The sequence below is a fragment of the Gorilla gorilla genome, chromosome 21 (genome assembly GCF_029281585.2).
Source record: "Gorilla gorilla gorilla isolate KB3781 chromosome 21, NHGRI_mGorGor1-v2.1_pri, whole genome shotgun sequence".
In the NCBI taxonomy this organism is placed as follows: Eukaryota; Metazoa; Chordata; class Mammalia; order Primates; family Hominidae; genus Gorilla; species Gorilla gorilla.
Window position 1 is genome coordinate 28,463,941 of NC_073245.2, and position 24,986 is coordinate 28,488,926.

General features: G+C 40.3%; 2 protein-coding genes across 8 annotated transcripts in view; one reads left to right on the forward strand and one right to left on the reverse strand.

The window, feature by feature from the left end:
• Positions 1-7,114, reverse strand: part of DZANK1 (double zinc ribbon and ankyrin repeat domains 1) — an 83,888-nt gene extending 76,774 nt beyond the window's left edge. For 5 of the 6 annotated variants that reach the window (XM_031005050.3, XM_055372939.2, XM_055372940.2 and 2 more), the window contains exons 1-2: positions 5,289-6,967; positions 188-341 (exon numbers count right to left, since the gene is read on the reverse strand). In XM_031005050.3, coding sequence (XP_030860910.3) covers positions 188-341; positions 5,289-5,397 — 263 coding nt within the window. In that variant the 5' untranslated portion in view covers positions 5,398-6,967. Of the gene's footprint in view, positions 1-187; positions 342-5,288; positions 6,968-7,059 lie in introns of those variants that run through there. The other variant, XM_055372936.2, reaches the window with a different exon arrangement.
• A 58-nt stretch (positions 7,115-7,172) lies between these two features.
• On the forward strand, positions 7,173-24,685 carry POLR3F (RNA polymerase III subunit F). Of its 2 annotated transcripts, XM_004061854.4 has the most exons (9): positions 7,173-7,632; positions 9,006-9,123; positions 12,904-12,971; positions 13,447-13,514; positions 15,120-15,232; positions 20,084-20,227; positions 20,448-20,555; positions 21,665-21,856; positions 23,527-24,685. In XM_004061854.4, the coding sequence occupies exons 1-9, from the start codon at positions 7,571-7,573 to the stop codon at positions 23,602-23,604; spliced, it is 951 nt and encodes a 316-aa protein (XP_004061902.1). In that variant the 5' UTR covers positions 7,173-7,570; the 3' UTR covers positions 23,605-24,685. The 2 variants fall into 2 exon arrangements, with proteins under 2 accessions (XP_004061902.1, XP_055228921.1); XM_055372946.2 differs by lacking the exon at positions 21,665-21,856 and having other exon boundaries at positions 7,178-7,632.
• The last annotated feature ends 301 nt before the right edge of the window (positions 24,686-24,986 follow it).

The following is a 24,986-nucleotide window of genomic DNA, read 5'->3' on the forward strand; positions in this document are numbered from 1 at the left end:
ACCTTACGGTATGCCTCAACGAAAGGCAAGTAAAACACAAATGTTACGTATGTATGCTGAAATTAAAATAACGTTTCAGTAGTGTCCTTCTAATGCAGCACTGATTCTGATAGGGAAAAAATGAATAAAATTAGAACATAATGTTATTATATCATAAATTAAATTAATCACCATGCTCTTAACTTACTTAGAGACAGCAATAGCTTTAACTTGTATTTTTCCATCAGGCAGAGTAATAGGTTTTATATATTTAAATGTGTTATTTTCCCCATAACCAATTCTCTTTAGAAATTCAGGTTTGCTTCCATCCAGAGTATAATATATGTTGACATCTGGAGTGTCTGAAAAATCCAAAACAGGATAACTATAATTAACACCAAAGTAGCAAGTCCCTGAATAATGCCTATAGGTCAGTTTAAGATCTAAGTGTGTGATTTAAGATTTAAAGTTGTGATTTAAGTTAAGATTTAAAGTTGTGACTTAGGCCAGGCAGGTGGCTCACACCTGTAATCCCAGCACTTTGGGAGGCCGAGGCGGGCGGATCACAAGGTCAGGAGTTCGGGACCATCCTGGCTAACACGGTGAAACCCCATCTCTACTAAAAATACAAAAAATTAGCCGGGCGTGATGGCGGGCGCCTGTAGTCCCAGCTACTCAGGAGGCTGAGGCAGGAAAATTGCCAGAAACCGGGACGCAGAACTTGCAGTGAGCTGAGATCGCGCCACTGCACTCCAGCCTGCGCAACACAGCGAGACTCCGTCTCAAAAAAAAAAAAAAAGTTGTGATTTAAGATTGTGTTAATCTCCTTAAATAACTGATCTATAGGTTATTATATATACATAATGGAAATGAATGGTAATAGCAATAATGCAGTTCTTTCTCTGTACCAGCATTGTGCTTTACATGAATGTGCTCATTTCATCTGTACAACCCTATGAGGTAGGTCTTATTTTACACCCATCTTATAGATGAGGTAACTGAGTCCCAGAGAGATTAATAAAGTTCCTAAATAATAGAGGAGTTGTGATTTGACTTCTGCTAGGTTGGATACATAGCCCCTGCTCTTGAACCACTATGTTCTTTTGCCTCTCCAACAGGGCACTGATACAAACATGATTCAAGATTCAAAAGGTCAAAAAGGGTATACAGTGAAAAGTCTCCCCCAACCCATGACACCAGCTTCCCAGAGGTTATCAATGGTATCTTCAGTAACCTTCAAAAATATTTTATATCCATATAAGCATTTATGTACATATTCTTATTTCTCCCTCTCTTTTGACACAAATGATGGCATACTATACCCTGTTCCACACATTTCTTTTTTCATTTATCAGTATGTCTTATATTGGTACATAAAGAGCTTCCTAGGAAATAAATTTAAATTTTTTTTAAAAAAAGAGCTTCCTCATTATTTGTTATAGCTGCACCACATTCTCTTATACAGATGAACAATAATTTAACCAATTCCCTACACATGGATCTTTAGGCTGTCTTCTTTTTTCCTTTTCTTTGTTTCTTTTGCAATTATAAGCACTATAATAAATAATTTTGTAAAGAATTATTTCTGTAAATATATGGGCAAGACAAATATGTAGAACTAGTTACTGCTGAGTCAAAAGATACATGCATTTGTAATCTTTTTTTTTTTTTGAGATGGAGTTTCACTCTTGTCGTCCTGACTGGAGTGCAGTGGTACGATCTTAGCTCACTGCAACCTCTGCCTCCCGAGTTCAAGCGATTCTCCTGCCTGAACCTCCTGAGTAGCTAGGATTACAAGCACCCACCACCACGCCCAGCTAATTTTTGTATTTTTAGTAGAGACGGGGTTTTGCCATGTTGGCCAAGGTGGTCTCGAACTCCTGACCTCAGGTGATCTGCCCACCTCAGCCTCCCAAAGTGCTGGGATTACAGGTGTGAGCCACCGTGCCCTGCCAGCATTTGTAATCTTGATTAATATTTCCAAACTGCCCTCCATGGATGGTTAAGCAATTTACACTGCCACCAGCAATGCATGAAAACACCTATTTGACCACAATCTTCCTCATCTAGTGTGTTATGCATTTTTCTTTTAGTTTTCCTAATTTCCTAGGTTAAAAAAAAATACTATCTTGTAGTTTCAATTCATCTTTCTTGCATTTTGAGTAAAACTCACTAATTCATTACAACGAATGTTTGCTGAATACCTATTATGTACCAGACATCATTCTAGGTATAGGGGATATGCAAAAGTATATCTGAGGGGCTCCTTGCATATCCCCTGTACCTAGAATGGTCCCTGCTCTCATGGAGATTATGTTTTAGGAAGGACACTGAAACAGTAAACAAACAAGGAAATGTAGTTTGTCAGGTGGTGATTAAGTGCTTGGAGGTGAAGCAGGGATAAGTTCTGCTCAGCAAGCAGACGAAGGGGCAGAGAGAAGCGTAAGGAGAAGAAATATTTTCATATGTTTAAGAGACCTTTATATTTCCTTTCCTACAAAATGTCTTTTCATTATTTCTCAAAAGAAGATATACAAGTGGCCAACACACACATGAAAAAATGCTCATCATCACTAATCATCAAAGAGATGCAAATCAAAACCACAGTGAGACACCATCTCACACCAGTCAGAATGGCCTTTGTTAAAAAGTAAAAAACGAACAGATGTTGCAGAGAAAAGGGACACTTATACACTATTGGCAGGGATGTAAGTTAATTCAGCCACTGTGGAAAGCAGCTTGGAAATTTCTCAAAGAAATAAGAGTTGAGGCCGGGCGCGGTGGTTCACATCTGTAATCCCAGCACTTTGGGAGGCCCAGGCAGGCAGATTAAAAATACAAAAATTAGCTGGGCATGGTGGCACACAACTGTAATCCCAGCTACTCCGAAGACTGAGGCATGAAAATCACCTGAACCCAGGAGGCGGAGGTTGCAGTGACCCAAGATTGCATCACTGCACTCCAGCCTGGGTGACAAAGTAAGACTCGTTCTTAGAAAAAAAAAAAAAAAAAAGAAAAGAAACAAGAGTTGAAATACCATTCAAGCTAGCAATCCCATTCATTACTGGGTATGTACCCAAAGGAAAATAAATTGTTCTACCAAAAGGACACATGCACCCATATGTTCCTCACAGCACTATTCACAATAGCAAAGACATGAAACCAACCTAGGTGCCCACCAATGGTGAAATGGAGAAAGAAAATGTGGTACATACACACCATGGAATACTATGCAGTGATAAAAAAGAATGAAATCATGTCCTCTGCAGCAAATGGATGTAGTTGGAGGTCATAATCCTAAGCGAATTAACACAGGAACAGAAAACGAAATACCACGTGTTCTCACTTATAAATGGGAGCTAAACATTAGGTACAAATGGACATAAAGATGGGAACAATAGACACTGGGGACTACTAGAGGGTAGGGAGGGCTGAAAACCTACAGCAATGCTTGCTACCTGGGTTATGGCCTCAATCATACCCCAAACCTCAGCACCACTCAATATAACCAGGTAGGAAACCTGCACATGTACCCCCAATCCTAAAATAAAAGTTGTAAAAGAAAAAACAAAAAAAGGTCTTTTCACATCCTTTGCCCATTTTTCTTCTGGGTTACCGTTCTTTTTGTTACTGAATTGTGAAAACTATTTATTTATTTGATATTTACATATTAGGGAATTTTGATACCCTACCATTCATATCATCTTTTGTCAATAGTCACCCAACTCCTCCTAAGAATTATGGGCACATATATTAAAATGTTTAATTTGGTTTGACAGTTTAAAAAATTGTATCAGCTTTTAAGCTAAAGGAGAACACAGATAATAATACATATGCTTAGTTAGAACTCTTGATCTAAGCAGCACAGGGCTCATACCATAAATGCAGATAGTTTGTACACATTTCAGTTATTAAAATATATAATTGGTTAAAAAAAGGCAAAAATTGGAATTTCAAAGTCTTTTTTACACATCTATTTGTTCATATGTTTTACCTGTAAAACTTTCCTTCCTTATGTTAATTATATATGTGTATGTATATATATGTGTATGTGTAGATATACACACATATTTAAGATTTTGAAGAATAAGTATTAGCAGGATATACATTCACTGCTTTCTTTCTTTTTTCTTTTTCTTTTTTTTTTTTGAGATGGAGTCTTGCTCTGTCTCCCAGGCTGGAGTACAGTGGCGCCATGTCGGCTCACTGCAACCTCCGCCTCCTGGGTTCAAGCAATTCTCCTGCCTCAGCCTCCCGAGTAGCTGGGATTACAGGCATTGGCCACCATGCCTGGCTAATCTTGTATTTTTAGTAGAGACAGGAGGCTGGTCCCAAGCTCCTGACCTCAGGTGATCCACCTGCCTCAGCCTCCCAAAGTGCTGGGATTACAGGCATGAGCCACCAGGCCTGGCCCTCACTGCTTTATTTCCGTAGTTACAGTTGAGATTTATTTTCGCATTACTATATGCCAAACCCTGTGCACCTCATACATACACGAAGCTACTTATCCTCACAATGGCTCTAAGAAGTAGATATTATTATTCCTGTCTTACAGTGAGGAAACAGACTCAAAAAGGCTAAGTAATGTACCCAAGGTCACTAGAAGTTGTCAAGGCAGGGATTAAGTCTCCAACCTGTCTGACTGGAAAGCCTGTATCAGTAGGTCAAATTTATTATACCAGCTAAATAATGAGCATATTGGAAAAGTTTGGGGAAGCACCGGGACTTTTTTTTTTTTTTTTTTTTTTTTTTGAGATGGAGTCTTGCTCTGTTGCCTAGGCTGGAGTGCACTGGCGCGATCGCGGCTCACTGCAACCTCCACCACCCGGGTTCAAGCAATTCTCCTGCCTCAACCTCCCGAGTTGCTAGGATTACAGGTGCCCACCACCATGTCTGGCTAATTTTTGTATTTTTAGTAAGACAGAGTTTTGCCATGTTGGCCAGGCTGGTCTTGAACTCCTGACCTCAAGTGATCCACCTGCCTCGGCCTGCCAAAGTTCTGGGATTACTGGTGTGAACTACCGCGCCCAGCCACCACTGGAACATCTTACCTTGGCTAAGGTAAGTCAAGACATTGCTGAAACTATACAAATGAAAAGTTGGTCAAAGCTAACCATTTTAATCTAAATGTATACCACTCTATAAACCATCAATGTACAGCACTGTTTCAAATTTTAGAAGTTTTACAAATTTCCCAAAAAGCTGAGCAAAGAGTGAGAAAGCAGGCAAAGAGATAAACCAGCAACCAGATAACACAAGAAATATGACAAATGTTATTTTAAACAATTTCAAACATATGTGATTCTTACCTGATTTCATTTCCAAAAGCGTATTGTTATCAATTTCATGGTTAGCTTTTCCAGGCTGAGGCACTCGTAGTGGTATGATCTGAGGGACACACACTGAACCAGCAGTCATTTTCTCTCCATATATATATATATATATATATATATATATATATATATATAAATTCCAATGTGCACTTATAGCTGTACACAAAAGCTGAAGAGCAGCACTTTATTTAAATGCAGCAAAACTAGTTAAAACGAGAGAATACTGTTAACACGGCACTACAAATATTATTCCCTTTTTAATTGAAATAATAATTACATTTCATCTGTATTTGCTGTTGAGGACTTGTGTGGGGTTTCGATTATCTAAATACCTCACTTCTGCGAAAGGAGCATGAATGAATGAGATGGGGGAAAGAAAGAAGTTACTTTAAAAGGGCAAATTAAATGAGTAAGACAAAACAGAGACTATCACTAATGCTCTGACTTGAGTTCCCTGTAAATTATTATCGCCTTTTCCTGCCTCTGGTGTGTGTCAGCTCTCTTGGCTTCAGGGCAAGTCATCATACAAGGGGAACAGAAGTAATTCTGTGTGTACCACAAAATGTTAGTTAGAGCTAACTTTTTTTGGGAAAGCTCCGGGTTCACAGCCTTGCCATTATCACCAGAGCAGTTCTAGTATTTGAAAGCTGCAAAGACACTTTAGAAGGACTGCAGAGTACTACTTCTCAGTGGAAAGGAAGTTTGCAAGAATATAAACAGTGACCAATAAACACAAGCCTCCCGTTCCATCTACTGTATTTATAAATCCTGGTATTAATAATTAACTACCAGTATGAAAGCCTTACTGGTCTTTTTGGAGGTGAGGGTGGGGAGGAAGGTTGTCATAATTAATGCACAGAAGGTTTCAGGGGGAAAAAACGCTCACCTTAACACAACAACCATTTACATCTCTGTATTGCCTTTTCAAATTTAATTAAGAATCCATAGATTTTGCCCAATTATAATCTACATATTCATTCCATTTTTATAGTCTACTTCTTGCATTCTCACTGTATTATTTAGTTTTCCCTGTACTTATTTATCCATTTGTGGCTGGGCATTTAGGCTATTTCTAGTTTCTTTTTAGTTTTGCCTGTTGCAGTTCTAATAATGCTGATCTGAACATGTCTGCAGTTTGAGCTTTGTCATAGACTGTATTCTCAAAAATGGGGTACCTAAATTTAAGGGGTGAACTTAATGCCTTGTTGGATAGTTCCGGATCTAGGGCCAAGAATATAAACTACAGATACTGACAGCACAACAATAGCTCCTACGGGAGTGTGGCTGGACTTGAGACTTGCCCATAGTCGCATTTCCATTCAAGTGAAAGGCAGATAAAATAAAAATAGTTGAAAAATTCTAAATAAAAAATATGTAGGAGAGGAAGTAATTCGCGAGCGTTAACTAGCAGCTGCCCTTAGGAAGCTGGGGTGGCCAGTGGGCCCCACGCAAAGGGAATCAAGAAAAAAGGCGGATCCGCCAGGCCCAAATGGCAACGTGTAGTCAACAGGATCCCCAGACCCCTCAACTCTCCCAACGTGGACCGCCCCCTCGCAGCCCGGATCCGGAACCCCGTTTGGTTGTCCCCGCCCATCAGGGGCTGCCAAGGACACCTGCATCCTTTCGGCTGGAGTAAGGGAAGATCTTCCCCTCCTCTAGCCGCGCTCCTCTTCCTCTAACCGCGGGGCCCGGGATCGGGACCCCTAATGCATCTCTGCCGCGCCCAACCCAGTCGCCGGCCTCTCACCGCCTCTTGCCTCCTCCTTCGCCGCCGCCCGGGTTACCACAGACGCTGCGAGCCGCGCCCCGCCCACTGGGTGCTGGGCAGATGATTGGTGGAAACTCAGCTTCTTAGCAACTAGACCGGCCCCTGCCGCTCCGCAGGGAGCCTGGTACCCGCCTGGAGTTCCTTTCCCAGTGCTTTCCCATAGGCATCTAAGAATATTCCTTCACAGAGTTGCCAAGTGCTAAAAGTTGGTTTCCCAACTCAGAATGAAGGAACCAGGCTTGTGCGTCCGATGGGCATTGACATTCTGGAAAACAAGAATAAGAAGCTGTAGCGGCGCCTGTAAGTGGGCCGGAGCAGGCGCGGCTTGGCCACCTCCCGCCGAAAGGCAAGGAAGGACCGGCTGCGACACGAGGAAGAAGGCCCCTCGCCCTCGGCAGAGCGCTATCCTCCACTGGTTCCCCGGGTTCCCCGGCTTGCTACCGGGCTGCTCCGTGCATCTTTCCCCCCAGGCGTCAGGAACTGCGCCCTCATGGCGGAGGTGAAGGTGAAGGTGCAGCCGCCCGACGCGGATCCGGTCGAAATAGAAAACAGGTAAACCAGTGAGGCTCTGGCTTGGCACTCCATCAGGCGCCCAGTCATTTGGGCAGCTGGACCCCTTCTCCGGGATCCCTTGGGAGTGGCCGGAGCGGGTTAGGTGAGCACGCGGGAAAACGATTGCGGGGTTCTGGACCCACTTGTTCCTTCCCTTCCTGGGAGAGCAGAACTCAAGAAGTTCAAAATGGGTTTGACAGCTTGCAACTTTGTGTAGCTGGCTGGCTTTCCCTGATACTTTTGGGGAAGTTGTGATGACGTGCTGCCTTCCTACTTTGACGCGATCAGTGCTTTGAGAGGAGCTCTCGGCTTTCTTTCCCTGTAGAACACTTGTGAATGCATGTTCTGATCCAGGATCGCTCTTGTCACTAAGGGAACGTCTATGACAAAACGTTTAGGCGGAGTTAGGGCTCATTTGGTGATTACGAAGTAATATTAAGCCAGGTGGTTTCAGTGCAGTATTGAACTCAAGACTTTTAGGACACCCAAAGCCTCTGCCACTTTTATTTTTATTTATTTGTTTGTGAGACAGAGTCTCGCTCTGTCGCCAGGCTGGAGTGCAGTGGCGCGATCTCGGTTCACTGCAATCTCCGTCTCCCGGGTTCAAGCGATTCCCCTGCCTTAGCCTCCCGAGTAGCTGGGACTACAGGCTCGCGCCACCACGCCCAGCTAATTTTTTGTGTTTTAGTAGAGACGGGGTTTCACCATGTTGTCTGGGATGGTCTCGATCTCCTGACCTCGTGATCCGCCCGCCTCGGCCTCCCAAAGTGCTGGGATTACAGGCGTGAGCCACCGCGCCCGGCCCAGTTTTATATTTTACCGAGGCACTGTCACTCTTAGATTTTCACGTAGTTTTAAAAGACTCAACTTTCTCAGACTGTTAGGAATAATACATTTGTTGATGTTGACTAGGTGAAGATTTTGACTTTTTTTGTTTGGTAGGTATAATTCCAAAAACAGGCCCCATTATGGTGAATTGTCGTAACAAATTTTGGCTTCCCACCAGAAACATCTGCATTTGCCTCCTGCTTGCAGATTTATGGCTTAACTTTGTCATGCTTATTACACCCGAGAAAACTGAAGTCTCAGCTTTAATATTTTTTCTGTGATTTCATTAGACTTTTGTTCTAATTTAAAGTTCTTATTAGTGAGGAAAAGAAATATTCTTAAATAACAATAATACTGTAAACATGTATTTAGAAATCATCTTCTTCAATTTCTAACATGCTTTGATCCAAAACCATCACAGAAACCCAGATTGTCTGCCAAATGTGAAAAAGGCACAATTTCAAACTATTCTACTTGTATTTTTACCCCCACTGTCTCTTGAAACAGGTAACCATGAAGGATAACATTAATACCTTTGTTTCTAGGATTATAGAATTATGTCACCAGTTCCCTCATGGCATCACAGACCAAGTAATTCAGAATGAAATGCCTCATATAGAAGCCCAGCAGCGGGCAGTAGCCATCAATAGGTTGTTGTCTATGGTAAGGTGAATCTAACTATTTTGCATAATTACTGATATGCTGATTATCACTGGTTTTTATTATGTAGTTGTGATGGTTAATTTCATGTCAACTTGACTAAGATACAGGATTCCTAGATATCTAGTTAAATATTTTATTGGAGTATCTGTGTGGGTGTTTCTGAAAGAGGTTAGGATTTTGAATTGGTGAACGGAGTAAAGTAGATATAGGTCCAGTTGGGTGAGCATCATCCAATCCATTCAGGGCCTAAATAGAACAAAGTGGCAGAGGAAGATTGAATTCACTCTTTGAATTCAATCTTGAGCTGGGCTGTGAATCTTGTGCCCTGAGCACTCCTGGTTCTCAGACCTTCAGACTTGGACTGGTATCTACACCATCAGCTCTCTGCTCTCAGCCCTTTGATCTGCAACACCAACTTTCCTGGGTCTCCAGCTTGCAGAGGGCAGATGATGGGACTCCTCAGCCTTCATAATCACAGAGCAAATACCTTCTGATGAATCTTTCAAGAGGGAGGTGTATCCTATTGGTTCTTTTTTTCTGGAGAACCCTAATACAGCAGTCATAAAACGAGAAAGTGTGTTAGGTTTGACTGATAAGACTCTAAACCAGGAAACAGCTCAAACTACCTGAATTGAAAAAAGAAGAAATAATTATGCGTTATAAGACAAATGAAATAAATGTATTATGGTATAACTGTTGTATTTATTAATTGCCACTGCCATACATAGGCCTAGCCTGTTCTCACCTTCTGTTTGCTTCCTACTGCTGGTGTTGGGCCATTTCCTATAAAATATACCACCCCCCTCCACCCCCCGATTTTCCTATGAGTTGTCACAGAGCCCAGTCTCCACATTGTCACTCTGAGCATTTCAGGAAGCAAGAATGAGTCCAGTTGAATGAAGAATGTTGGGCTTTGGGGAGGAAGTGCAGCCTTAGCCCCCAGTGACATTGCAATGGAATTTATCAGTGAAGCCATTCTCCATCTGTCCAGAAACAAACAAGCAAGACTGTCTAAAAACCCACCAAGTGGTGCCGATGCTCTAAATCTCCCTTACTTTCCCTCATCACCAAAACATCCTTTTCCTAAGAGCATTTCAGTTTGGCTTTAGTAGCAGTTAGGTTAAAGAGTTCTACGCCAAGGCCTCATCTGAATGACTGATTTGTTTTTTAAGTCTACTAGCCTTGTTGGATTTCCAAGGGCTCTGGATGTGGAGATTTGGGGTCTGATGAATCTTTTCTTAAACCTTTCCCATCAATTTTCTAGCTCAGGAGTTGGCAAACTTTTTCTATAAAGTGCCAGACAGTATATGTTTTAGGCTTTGTGAGCCATATGATTTCTGTCACAACTACACTGTCATTTTAGCAAGAAGCAGCCATGGATGATGATACATAAACAAATGGCTACAGCCATGTTCCAACAAAACTTTAGTTATAAAAACAAGCTGTGGAGCAGATTGCTCACCCCTGTTCTAGCCCAAGGACAAAGGAATGTTGCTGATTTCTAGTTATTTCACTGTGGTGAAGGTCTTCAGCTCTAGGAAAGACAGAGGAAGGGATTCTGGGAGGTTGTAGCAGTGGAAAAAGTTCTTTTCTTCCTCTGATTGCCCTCTCAGCTCTTTCCTTCTGACTGAAAATCATCTTCAGCACCTCTCTTTTACCACCTCTGCCACCACCCACCCACTGCGAGTCCTATTGGCTATAGGTTGTATGCAGGCACTAGTAGAGCTATCAAAGGATATTAAGAAAGGGAGTGATTATTAATAAATCATGTAATGTTTCTGATTTTAGCTCTTAAAAACAGTTCTTAAATTTGCTGTCCACACCCCCTCCATTTCTATCCCTGGTACTGCATCATGTTCAGGCTCATGGCTTTTACCTGGACAGCTGCAGTAGCATCTTAACTGGTTTCCATGACTCTATCTGTCTCAGAGAAGCCAGCCTGATTTGGGATTACAGTCATGAGCCACTGAGCCTGGCCCCTGATCTGTCTTAAATGCAGGTCTGACCAAGGCACTCTACCACCTACAATTTGTTTATACTGGAGATTCAAGTTCAAACTCCTGGGTTTCCCACACTGAGTCCCTGCATTGCTCACCAGCCTCATCTCCACCACTCTACTTCAAAAGTTAGGTTTCAGGAGGAGCAGATTGTTTTTGGTTTCCGGCCACATCATGCTGTTTCGTGCCTCAGGACTCATGTTATTCCCCTGCTTAGAAGGTTCTTCTTATTCTTTACAGATGACTAACTCATTAGGACTCAACTCTGCCATTGTCTCCAGGAAGTCACTGAACCCCCCCCAGGTTGGGCCACAGCCTGTTCTCCGAGTACCCAATCTGGGAGTTCAGGGTGGCTTTACTTACCTCTATCTTAATGCCAACCAGATGGGTATTGAAGTCAGCTGTGTGTTTCCCTTTTAGAATTAATGTTGTTCCCCCAAACACCTATCATAACACCTGGCACAGTACAAGTATTCAGTAAATATTCATAAGCTGGATAAACGACCAGAGCCTCTGGATTGGGCCTTGTAGTCCTACTTTGCCACTTCGTGGGGTCAGGGAACAGGAGTGTGTCACTGTTTATTCAGTATGTAAATCCATTTCCAAGTCATGAGTATCTGTTTTAAAACAAGGGAATGGGCCGGGGACAGTGGCTCCTGCCAGTAATCCCAGCACTTTGGGAGGCCGAGGTAGGCGGATCACTTGAGGCCAGGAGTTCAAGATCAGCCTGGCCAACATGGCATAAACCTATCTCTACTAAAATACAAAAATCAGTGTGGCATGGTGGCATACACCTGTAATGCTAGCTACTTGGGAGGCTGAGGCACAAGAATTGCATGAACCCGGGAGGCAGAGGTTGCAGTGAGCCAAGATTGTGCCATGGCACACCAGCCTGGGTGACAGAGTGAGACTCTGTCTCTAAATAAATACATAAATTAACAAGGGAATAGCGTCCCTCTCAACTGTGGCTTTCCAGTACTTCCAGAGCCTAGTGGTATAATTATCTGGGTTCTCTTAAGTTCAGACCCAAGGAAATTCAGGAGCATGACAGACATACTTTATTTTACTTTTGATTTGCTATATAAAAACAATACTACTCTAGTCCTTTTATTCATTGGCTGACTTCAGTAAATGTCACTATTAACTTTTTTTGTTTTTTGTTTTGTTTGGTTTTTGCTTTTCAAGATGGAGTCTTGCTCTGTTGCCCAGGCTGGAGTGCAGTGGTGTGATCTCAGCTCAGCTTCCCATGTAGCCGGGACTACAGGCGCATGCCACTGCACCTGGCTAATTTTTGTATTTTTAGTAGAGACAGGGTTTCGCCATGTTAGCCAGGCTGGTCTCAAACTCTTGACCTCAAATGGACCACCTGCCTTGACCTCCCAAAGTGCTGAGATTACAGGTGTGAGCCACCACGCCCAGCCATTAACTTTATAAATTTTATTTTTCACTGTGCAACAGAATATGCCTATTTAGTCTTTATTTCAACTTTTTATTTATATAAATTATATTTTTATTTATTTTATATATGTAATTTGGATTTATATTGATTTTTAATATAGATTGTTATTCTCAAGCTGCTTTTTAAAAATTCTTTATGCATTGATCATATAACCAAGCCAAGATCTAGCCTACAGGAAATTGTTAGTGATATTTTGAAAAATTTTGAGATTAAAGAGCAAGTTTTGAAAAATTAAGAATGTTAAAGAATGCATCAACATTTGTCATTTGATTTAACATATCTCCAAAATAACTGACTCCTGTTTTCTACTGTCTTAAAAACTAGGGTCAGTTGGATCTCTTAAGGAGCAATACGGGCCTTTTATATAGAATAAAGGACTCTCAGAATGCTGGGTAAGTACTTGTTTTTTTAATTTTAAGAAAATGTTTATTATTGCAAAAGTATGTGTTGGGAATAAAGCTAATACAAAATTACATAAACCTGTCCTGTGTATCATCCCTGCCTCCTATGATATATTCCATTTCCCAGAGGTAACTGCTCTTAATAATTTAGTATATATCCTTTCTTCTAGCTATATATAAATACATGATTATATATTTATATATAATCTTTCTCTTTTTTTTTTTAACAAAAATGGAATCATGCTATCCATTCTGTTTTGCAACTTGTTTTTTTCACTTACTGTATCTTGGACATCTTTTCATGTTGGTACACACAGCTCTGTCTCATTCTTTTTAAGGTAAGCCTTTCTTTTGGTAAATATGTCACTGTGGTGACCTTGTCTGCTAATTTTGTTTAAGTAGTGATGTAGATTATTAGATTATCCTATAGTCCTTACCTTACTAATTTTACTTTATTTCACTACAGTAAAATGAAGGGATCCGATAACCAAGAAAAACTAGTATATCAAATCATAGAGGATGCAGGAAATAAAGGTAAGCATGTGAAAGATGAAGCAGAAAAAAACATTGTCTTTGGAACTAGATATAGGGACCCAGATCTCAGCTTCCCAGGGTAGAACTCAGTGGACAGAGTATACTGAGGAAGGGAATAGAACATACAAATATAACATGCATGTGCTTGAAGGACACCCAAGAGTAAGGCCGTTGTTGCCTTGAAAGAGACAAGAACTAGAGGGCTGTGGCCAGGGATGGAAAAAGACTTCTGAATTCTGAGTCACATGAATGTATTATCTATTCAAAATAAATAAAATTTAAGTTTTTTTTTTAAATCTGTACCTTCTAGCTATATGACCATGGACAAGTTACTTAAACTTTGTGAGCTTCAGTTTCTTTATCTTATCTATAAATTGTGGATGCTGACACCTCTCGTTTTTGCAAGGACCAAAAGGAAAGCTGGTGTGGTGTAGCAGTGTCTTAACAGATGTCCCTCAGCAGCTATAGTTCCTCTTCTACCCGCTTGAAGAACTGTATATAAATTGCAATCCTAAGTTACAATAATCTGGGATCTATGTGAGTCATTGATATTAGCTGGAAAAATTGAGATGTAATCTGAAATTACATAACTAATTCTTATATTTATTAAAATTAACATTTTTAAAAATAGTCCTATGAGAAAGCCATTCTGCATATTTTTTTAATCTTCCTATCTCATATGCCATTACATTGGGAAGAAAATAAAGCAAAATATTTACATACATTCCCTTTCCATATATAACACTTATTTCCTTCTTTGAAAAAGAAATCATTGCTTCTCACACAGGGCTTTTAGCAGCCGTAAGAACCCTAGGCTTCCTTTTCCATCTCACAAATACAATGTTGTATAAATAATGGATTACATGCATGCAGACACTCATCTAAAGAGTGTTTTTGTCCCACTTGAGAATGGCAGTTGACCTTGACCCAAATTTAAGTTTGTATTTCATGTTTACAATCTGAAATGAAAATATCAGAAAACAGAGATAAGGGTACAGATGATAAAATTCCATTGCATCCATGATTTTTCCTTCCATTATAAAAACGTCCTCTTCATAATTTTTTTTTTCTTTTTTTTGAGATGGAGTGTTGCTCTGTTACCCAGGCTGGAGTGCAATGGCGTGATCTCGGCTCAGTGCAACTTCCACCTCCCGGGTTCAAACGAGTCTCATGCCTCAGCCTCCCAGTAGCTAGGACTACAGGTGCATGCCATCAGGCCCGGCTAATTATTTTTGTATTTTTGGTAGGGACAGAGTTTCACCATGTTGGCCAGGCTGGTCTCAAACTCCTGAGCTCAGGTGACCCACCTGCCTCGGCCTCCCTAAGTGCTGGGATTACAGGCATGAGCCACCATGCCTGTAAATTTTTTAAAAGTTTGCCACGCTGGGATTCCAAGAAATTTCTAGTTAGAAATTATAAATCATTATAATAAGTCTTACAAAGCGTTATACTTATTTATTGTTTAGCATACTTTTGCTACTTTAGCCAACATTCTTTACTGTTAGCTTTATACTGCTAGCTTTGGAATGAGACACAAGTTAGAGGAATAACATTAAAAATCCATGAAAACCATAGTTCAACTTATTTTACTTTACTTTCTTATAGGAATATGGAGCAGAGATATCCGCTATAAAAGTAATTTGCCATTAACAGAAATCAACAAAATTCTGAAGAATCTGGAAAGTAAAAAGCTTATCAAAGCTGTTAAGTCTGTAGCAGTGAGTAGTCCTTTCCTCAGATACCCACTTACATATGTTGCTTCAAGTTTTTATTCTTGAAGTTATGTCATGATTTAGAACAGCTGGTCAAAAAAGACTTAAAAATTTAGCTCATGTTGGATTGGTTTGGAGATACTGCTTAGACTTGTCCCTACACAGTTAGTTCTTGGTGTCTCACTCACCCACTCAAAAATCTAAAACTACTTTACTGTCTTCAGTGAAGAATCTTTGGAACTGTGAACATTTTTCCTAGATTTTGTGGTGTGTAAGATAATTTACTTTATCCCGACATATTAGCTTTCTCATTCAACAAAGAGTGTTTGCTGTGTGCCAGACACTGTTCTGAGTGCTTGGGATGGATACATTAATGAACAAGTCGTAGAAAGATCCCTGCCTTGGTGGAGCTTCTCTTCTAGTACACGTGTGTTCTTCCTGCTCCTCATCCTGCCCCACCCCTGCTCCAGAGCTGGCTCCCTCGGGGACATCTGCCCCTGACCTCACTGATTTAGACATCAGAGGAACTGAGATTCCCCTAGAATAAAGTTTGCTTCAATACACATTTCATAAGAATTACAGCTATAATTCAAATTTTATAATTTCAGAGCTGTTAGGTCTGTGGCAGTGAGTAGACCTTTCCTCAAATATCCACTTACATATGTTGCTTCAAGTTTTTATTTTTGAATAAAACAAGAATTATAAGAATTATAACATCACTTATAAGAATTTGATGCTTATTAGTGATTTATCAGAATAGCATTTCCCTTCCACATTGTTTAATGGATAATTTCAAATATATACAAAGGTAGAAAAAATCATATAATAAAACCCTATCATGTAGCCTCATTTTGTCAGTCTTCCTTCTACATCTTTATGTTTAATAACAGCTTTGCTGAAATATAATTCATCATTCATACCACAGAATTCATTCAACCTTTTAAAGTGTAAAATCTTTGGATTTACAGTCACTGGTTTTTACTATAAGCTAAGAGTTGTGCAACCATCACTGCTGTTCTAATTTTAGAACATTTTCATCACCCCCAAATGTGGCCACTAGTATTTGTTTCCCAGCCTCTCTTTCCACAGGCCCTAACAACGAATAATTTATTTTCTGCCTTTATTATAGATTTGCCTATTCTGGACAGTTCCTATAACTGGAATAATAGAATATGTAGTCTTTTATGTATGACTACTTTGACTTAGCATGATGTTTTCAAGATTTATCCATATTGTGCTTCATTCCTTATTGCCAATTAAAATTCCATTGTATAGATGTATATCACCTTTTGTTCATTCATCCGTTGGTGAACTTCTGTGTCCTTTTAAGGGTTAAAATAATCTTAGGTCTCAGTGTAAAGTGCAAAACTATAAAACTTTTTGAAGAAAACATAGAAAATCTACATGACCTTGGCTTTGTTAATGAATTCTTGGACTACAACTCCAATAGTAGTCTATGAAAGAAAATGTTAATAAGTTGGAGTTTATCAAAATTTTTTGAAAACCTCTGCTTTGCAAGACACGTTAAGAGAATGAAAAGACAAGTTACATGCTAAAAGATATTTGCAAATCACATATTTGATAAAGGACTTGTCTCCAAAATATACAAAGAACTCCTAAAATTCAGCAATAAGAAAACAACACTTTGGGAGGCCAAGGTGGGTGGATCACCTGAGGTCAGGAGTTCAAGACCAGCCTCACCAACATGGTGAAACCCTATCTCTACTAGAAATACAAAATTATCCAGGCGTGGTGGCACATGTCTGTAATCCCAGCTACTTGGGAGGCTGAGGCAGGAGAATTGCTTGAACCCAGGAGGCAGAGGTTGCAGTGAGCAAGATTGCACCATTGCACTCCAGCCTGGGCAACAAAAGCGAAACTCCATCTCAAAAAAAGAAAAAAAAAAAAACACAAAGAAAACAAATAATCCAACTAAAAATGAGCAAAAGATCTGAACCTCACCAAAGAAGACATACAGATGGCAGATAAGCATATGAAAAGATGCTCTACATTATTTTTCATTACAGAACTGCAAATTAAAATAAAATTTAGTATAGTGAGATACCACTACACACCTATTAGAATAGCTAAAATCTAAAAATTGGTAATACCATATGCTGACAAGATACAGACCAAGATGAACACTCATACATTGCTAAGAATGCAAAATGGTACAGTCCTTTTGTAAAAAAACTGGGCAGTTTTTTACAAAACTAAACAGAGTCTTACCACATTGTCCAAAGGTCAAGCTCTTAAGTATTTACCCAACTGATTTGAAAACTTATGTCCACATAACTACATGAATATTTATAGCAGCTTTATTCATAATCTGCAGCTTTATTCATAATCAAAAACTGGAAGCAACCAAGGTATCCTTCAATAGGTGAATGGATAGACAAACCAGAATAGTATTCAGTTATAAAAAGAAATAAGCTATCATGAAAAGATATGAGTAAATCTTAAATGCATATTGCTAAGTAAAAGAAGCCAGTCCGAAAAGGGTACATACTATATGATTACAACTATATGACATACTGGAAAAGGCAAAACTAGACAGACTAAAAAGATCGGGGTGAGGGCAGGGATGGGAGGGAAAGTTGAATAGGTGAAGCATGAGAAATATTTCTAGGGTGGTGAAATTATTTTGTATGACAGAAGCATTAACCAAATTTGGAAGCCCACCCAAGCTTTGCTGTCCAAAGTTTTTATTAGGGTTTCATTATACAGGCATGATTGATTGAATCCTTGGTCATGTGAGTGAATTCAATCTCCAGCTCCTCTCTTCTCCCAAGAGATTGGATAGATGTCTTGTGGCCCAAAGCCCCAACCCTCTAATCATGTGGTTGGTCTTTCTAGCATGGACACCTCCTATCCTGAAACTATTTAGAGTCCTATCAGGAGTCACCTTGTTAGCATAAACCCAGGTGTGATCTAAGGGATTCACCATGAATAACAAGGCCTATTGGGAAATTCCAAAGATGTAGAAGTTACTTCCTAGGAAAAAGGGACAAAGTCTAGCCAAATTTTTTTTTTTTTTTTTTTTTTTTTTTGAGACATGGTCTGGCTCTGTCACCCAGACTGGAGTGCAGTGGCACAATCACAGCTCACTGCAGCATGAACCTCCTGGGCTTAAGCCATCCTCCCACCACAGCCTTACAAGTAGCTGGGACTTTAGGCACGTGCCACCATGCTCAGCTAATTTTTTTATTTTTGTAGAGACAGGGTTTTACTATGTTGCCCAGGCCTGTCTTGAACTCCTAGACTTAAAGATCTGCCCACCTCAGCCTCCCAAAGTGCTGGGATTACAGGCATAAGCCACCATGCCTGGCCCAAATTCTTCATGTTTACAACCCAGTGAAATTTGGGTTCCTCAGTGTTGGAGTGAGCAGTTACAGACAAATAAGGAAAGTTAGAATGATCCATGTAGTAATGGATTAGACTTGAAAACATCAGTATGGACTCTTGTGTAATTTAATATAAATAATATAGATGGTTATATTTAGAAATATTGAGTATAGCTATGTATATATACAAGCGTTAATATGCACACATAAATCTCGTGCTGCCAACTGAGAAGGCCTAGAAGTGATGACATCCTGATGGCAATGAACACATCTAGTGCCCAAGTCGTGGTTTCTATCATGCAATAAAATGAACATGTAGAAAATGCTCCTGACGGCTGGGCACGGTGGTTCATGCCTGTAATCCCAGCACTTTGGGAGGCCAAGGAGGGTGGATCACCTGAGGTCAGGAATTAGAGACCAGCTTGGCCAACATGGTGAAACCCCATCTCTACTAAAAATACAAAAAAATTAGCTGGGCGTAGTGACGGGCGCCTGTAATCCCAGCTACTCGGGAGGCTGAGACAGGAGAATCGCTTGAACCTGGGAGGTGGAGGTTGCAGTAAGCTGAGATCGTGTGCCATTGCACTCCAGCCTGGCAACAAGTGCGAAACTCTGTTTCAAAAAAAAAAAGAAAAGAAAATGCTCTTGACATCTTGTAGTGCTAGAAAGTAAGAAAGTGCTACAATAGCTGGACACGGGGGCTCATGCCTGTAATCCCAGCACTTTGGGAGGCTGAGGCGGGAGGATCACGAGGTCAAGAGATCGAGACCATCCTGGCCAACATGGTGACACCCCCGTCTCTACTAAAAATACAAAAATTAGCTGGGCATGGTGGCGCGTGCCTGTAGCCCCAGCTACTCGGGAGGCTGAGGCAGGAGAATCACTTGAACCCAGGAGGCAGAGGTTGCAGTGAACCAAGATTGCACCAGTGCACGCCAGCCTGGGCGACAGTGCAAGACCCTGTCTCCAAAAGAAAAAAAAAAAAAGTGCTAAAATACACACGCACACGATGGGAGCATAGCAAAGGGATACAGGAACCAAGTGAAAAGCTTCCAATGCCCAAAGCATTCCAAAGCTTCCAGTGTGGGAATAACAATGAAGTATTTGAATGTAAATCAAAGTATAAAATAAATACTCATGAGTCCATAGTGATAGAAATACAGTGTTTGAGAAACTGTCACAACTAAAAGAAGCCTGAGAGAGATGACTAAATGTAGTATGATGTCCTGGATGGAATCCTGGAGCAGAAAAGGAACATTAGGACTAATGAAATCTGAATAAAGTATGGCATTTAGTTAGTAATGATTTATCAGTATTATTTCATTAATTGTGACAAGTGTACCACACTAATCCAAGATGTTAAAAATAGGGGAAACAGCATGGAGTATATAGGAGCTCTGTGTACTATCTTTGCAATAATTTTGTACATCTTAAACTGTTCCAAAATATAGATGTTTTTGTTTTTGGAAATTGTTATCTTATAAACACATGAACTGTGCATGTTCTTTCCTAGGCCTCAAAAAAGAAGGTGTATATGCTCTATAACCTGCAGCCAGACCGGTCTGTGACTGGTGGAGCCTGGTACAGTGACCAGGATTTTGAATCTGAATTTGTAGAGGTGCTTAACCAACAGTGTTTTAAATTCCTACAGTCCAAGGTGAGGTATGATTGAGGAAACATCACTGCAAACCCTCTTGTAAAAAGTTTTTCACAAAGGATTTTAATCTATTTATCATATTTTATAGGAATTAAAAACCTGAAATTGGGAATTTTTACTAAACTAAATATGTTCTGCTGTTGGTTTGACTCAGTATAAAGTGTATTCAGAAAACACACCGATATTCTTACTTACATTTCTTATGTTTCAATCCTTATAGGCAGAAACAGCACGAGAAAGCAAACAGAACCCAATGATACAAAGAAATAGTTCATTTGCCTCATCACATGAAGTGTGGAAATATATCTGTGAATTGGGAATCAGTAAGGTCAGAACTGAATTTCATCTTATTTTTTAAAACTTTTTCTTTGTCACATACAATGTATTCCAAACATGTATTTGACCCACAGTGTTTTTTTTTTGAGATGATAGCTACGAATATTCTGCAGAATCCACTTTGGGAAAATACTGCCTGTATCTTAGGCAAAGGCAGTCACTGCCATTGGGCATTGTCTGAACTGATACTCAGCTTGGGACACTGATGCTTTTTTTATTTTTTTGGAGGTAGGGTCTCATTTTGTTGCCCAGGCTGGTTTTGAACTTCTGGACTCAAGTGATCCTCCTGCGTTGGCCTCCCAAAGTGCCACTGTACCCTAGCCTTTTGAAATTATTTTTTAAAGGACACTGATGCTTTTCACAGTGAAGAAATCAAAGTGGCCATTTTGGACATGTCACTTTAATTTCCTGGGCCTCAGATTTCTTATAAAAACTAGGAACTTGGACTATTTGATGTCTAAAGTGCCTTTCTGCTCAAGCATTTTATAAATCTCCAATAAATTCCTGCTAAAGAAATGTTATTTTTTATAAGATTTCTCGATTTTACTTAGGAAGTAAAGATACCAGAAAGTGTCAAACTCAGCATGAGCTTAGAGTTCTGTCCCTGGCATCTCAGTGGTTTGTGCTAACTTGGACTATTGTTCCTCCTCTTTGTGCTTTAAATTACTCCACTCCATCATAATGTTTCTCCCATTTCACAGCAGAAGTATGACCCTTTACTGTTTTATTTATTTATTTGAGATGGAGTTTGGCTCTTGTTGCCCAGGCTGGAGTACAGTAGTGTGATTTCAGCTCACTGCAACCTCCGCCTCCCGGGTTCAAGCCATTCTCCTGCCTCAGCCTCCCAAGTAGGTGGGATTACAAGTGCTCGCCACCATACCCAGCTAATTTTTGTATCTTTAGTAGAGACAGGGTTTTGCCATGTTGGCCAGGCTGGTCTCGAACTCCTGACCTCAAGTGATCCACCCGCCCCGGCTTCCCAAAGTGCTGGGATTACAGGCGTGAGCCACCGCGCCCAGCAACCCTTTACTGTTTTTAACACCCTCCAAGTGGATGTCTCCCTGTCCTATTTGTGTCCTTTCTGATGTATCCCTTTTTTAGGTAGAGTTATCCATGGAAGACATTGAAACCATCCTGAATACACTCATTTATGATGGAAAAGTGGAGATGACGATTATTGCTGCAAAAGAAGGCACAGTTGGCAGTGTAGATGGACACATGAAACTGTACAGGGCAGTCAATCCAATCATCCCTCCCACAGGTTTGGTCCGGGCACCCTGTGGACTCTGCCCGGTGAGATAAAGTGGCTTCACTTTACACTTGACTGTCCCCGGGTGCAAGTGCCACATTAAGAAACAGAGCAAGCACACCCCAGTTTTCTCAGACTCTTAGGGTTGACCAAGAGCTATTCAAACCTCCATGAAACCTTGATGAACAGACCTTTAATGAACACATCATTGCTTTACTTTTTTTTTTTTTTTTTGTGAGACGGAGTCTCACTCTATCACCAAGGCTGGAGTGCAGTGGCGCGATCTTGACTCATTGCAACCTCCAACTCCCGGGTTCAAGCAACTCTCATGCCTCAGCCACCTGAGTACCTGAGATTATAGGCACCCACCACCACGCCCAGCTAATTTTATTTTTAGTGGAGACGGGGTTTCACCATGTTGGCCAGGCTGGTCTCGAACTCCTGACCTCAGGTGATCCCCTCAGCCTCCCAAAGTGCTGAGATTACAGGCATGTGCCCCTGTACCTGGCCCCCTGCTTTACATTCTTTCTTGGAACAAACACATTAAGGATATTTGCGTTTTCTGCTCTTGGCCTTGAAATGGATACTTTTTGATGAGGGCTAATCATTTCACCTAAATAGGGCAGAAAATGAGATTTGTTAAGAACCTACCTTGGGCCAAATGTGTCCTTGATGATTTCCATAGGTGGTCTCATTTAATCCTCCTTACATTCTTGAAGCTAGTGGTGTTATTTCCCCTTAAAAGTGAGGGAGCTTAGGCTTAGGAAGACATAGGGGCATACGCCTTAGAAGTAACCGGGATTCAAACCCAGAGATCATCTTTCCCCTGCAGCATGCCCCAGCACTCCTCCTTCATTCGTTCCCAAATATTTTAAGTGCCAACTCTATGCTCTAGGCACTAAGGATACAAGAGAAAGCAAGAGACACTATCCCAGTCCTCATGGCATTTATAGTCATGAGCCTGTGTGTGTTTTATTTCATTATACCAGCCTTTGTCTATATGCCTAAGCTCTCTATGCCTTGGTTTCAATCCCTAGACAAAAGGCTAACATATTAGAAATTCTATTTTGCACCCTTCACAAAAAGGTAGCTAAACATGAAACATTTGGTTAATCAAAATTAAGTCATTCATATGTATAGGTCTCCCTGCCCATATTCCTGTGTTACCTGGTGATAGCCTTTTGCCCAGCGGACAGGTGAGCATGGTCATCTTAATGCCACAGTAAAAAAAAGCCTCTCTGCTACTCCTAACTTGATGATCACAAAGCAGGCCCTATTATAGTATGTTCTTCCCGCCCCCTGAGATGGAGTCTTGCTGTTGCCCAGGCTGGAGTGCAGTGGCGCGATCTTGGCTCACTACAACCTCCGCCTCCCAGGTTCAAGCAATTCTCCTGCCTCAGCCTCCCGAGTAGCTGGAATTACAGGCGCCTGCCACCACGCTCAGCTAATTTTTATATTCTTAGTAGAGATGGGGTTTCACCATGTTAGCCAGGATGGTCTTGATCTCTTGACCTTGTGATCTGCCCACCTCGGCCTCCCAAAGTGCTGGGATTACAGGCGTGAGCCACTGTGTCCGGCCATAATATGTTCTTAAATACAGTCCTAGTCCCTTTCAGTTTGAAAGTTTTGTTTTTAATCTTGCTTTAAATAAGTGGTTGGGTCTTAGATATTTTAAAACTTTAATTTGAATATAATTTTTTTTTCTTTTTTAAAGGTTTTTGATGACTGCCATGAAGGTGGTGAGATTTCACCATCTAACTGTATTTACATGACAGAGTGGCTCGAATTTTAATATAGAGCTATGAACTTTATTGACATTTTGCAAATGAAGTTACTTTGGGAGCAGATAATTTAATTCATGATGGAACATGAAATCTCCTTCAAAGCAAACTTCACAATAATGGACGTAGACTTGCTGCTATGAAAACATATTTTTTTATTTATGAAGACTAAATTTATATTGGTAAAATAGCCAGTAGAATATGAAAGAAATAAGGTTAGTAGTGAAATTCATTCTTCAATAAATAAAACACTTTGAAACTCTGGAGGACCACATCTTTCAAGACTTCCGATGGGTCAAGGAAAAAGATGCCAACATACCCGTATTTACCAAGTACTATGATAATGGCTAGAGTATAAAAATGTTCTTTTTAAAGTTATTTATTAAGTTCTTCATTGGAAGTTTTTTTTTATATCTGGTTCACTACCACCATTTCTGTTTCCTACTTTCTCAGTGGTTTCATTGAAAAGAAATTAGAAGTGGTTAAAGGCAGGAATAGCAAAGGAGTGCAAACTTGGGGTATGACTGGTGGAGAGTGGAACATGCCTTTTCCGCACAATATTAATTCCTTTTTATATCAGAAATGTTCTTTTAGGAGATTATGCTACCATACTTACTTCAAACCCAATGACTACTGTCAAGGATATATTTTCAGTACATACATATCATTTTCATTCTAAAGAATATTTTAACTGTGCCTTCTTTCTTAAACTCTTATGTTTCACTCTGTAACTCAAATGTATTCTTTGTTAGAATTTACCCTAGATTCTTATTTAATGTCTGCAGTAGACTGAATGTTTGTGTGCCCCCAAAATGCTAATGTTGAAATCTCATTTCCAATGTGATGGTATTTGGAGGTGGGGCCTTTGGGAAGTGATAGGTCAGGAGAGTAAGAGCCCTCATGAATGGGATTAGTGCCCTTATAAAAAGAGACCCAGAGAGCTCCATCACCCCTTCTGCCATGTGAAAGGGAGAAGACAAACATCCACGAACCAGGAAGTGGGTCCTCACCAGAAAACAAATCTGTAAGCACCTTGATCTTGGACTTCCCAGCCTCCAGAATTGTGAGAAATAAATTTCTGTTGTTGATAAACCACCAGTCTACAGTATTCTGTTATAGCATTAACTAAAACTAAATATACTCCATGCCTTCCATTCACACTTTATTTTGAGAGAGGGGATAACATTCTTTTTTTCTTACTCTGTTTTAGATTTATTTCCCTTCCTTATTCTGTTCTAAATCATGGTGTGATGTGTCTAAGCAGAAAGCCATTATAATTGTCCTCAGTTCTAATAGCACTTTCAGTTCCTATGGTCAGCCATATAGAAAACACTAGGTTATTTGATGTATTGTTGCACAGAAGTTGACTGTAGGGCTTTTTAGAATTTCAGCT

Bases quoted from the DNA above. Each gene is read 5' to 3' on its own strand.
- POLR3F (XM_004061854.4), top strand. From the start codon at position 7,571: ATGGCGGAGGTGAAGGTGAAGGTGCAGCCGCCCGACGCGGATCCGGTC. The intron at 7,633-9,005 runs GTAAACCAGTGA...CTTTGTTTCTAG, and splicing joins CCGGTCGAAATAGAAAACAG to GATTATAGAATTATGTCACC. The intron at 13,515-15,119 runs GTAAGCATGTGA...ACTTTCTTATAG, and splicing joins AGAGGATGCAGGAAATAAAG to GAATATGGAGCAGAGATATC.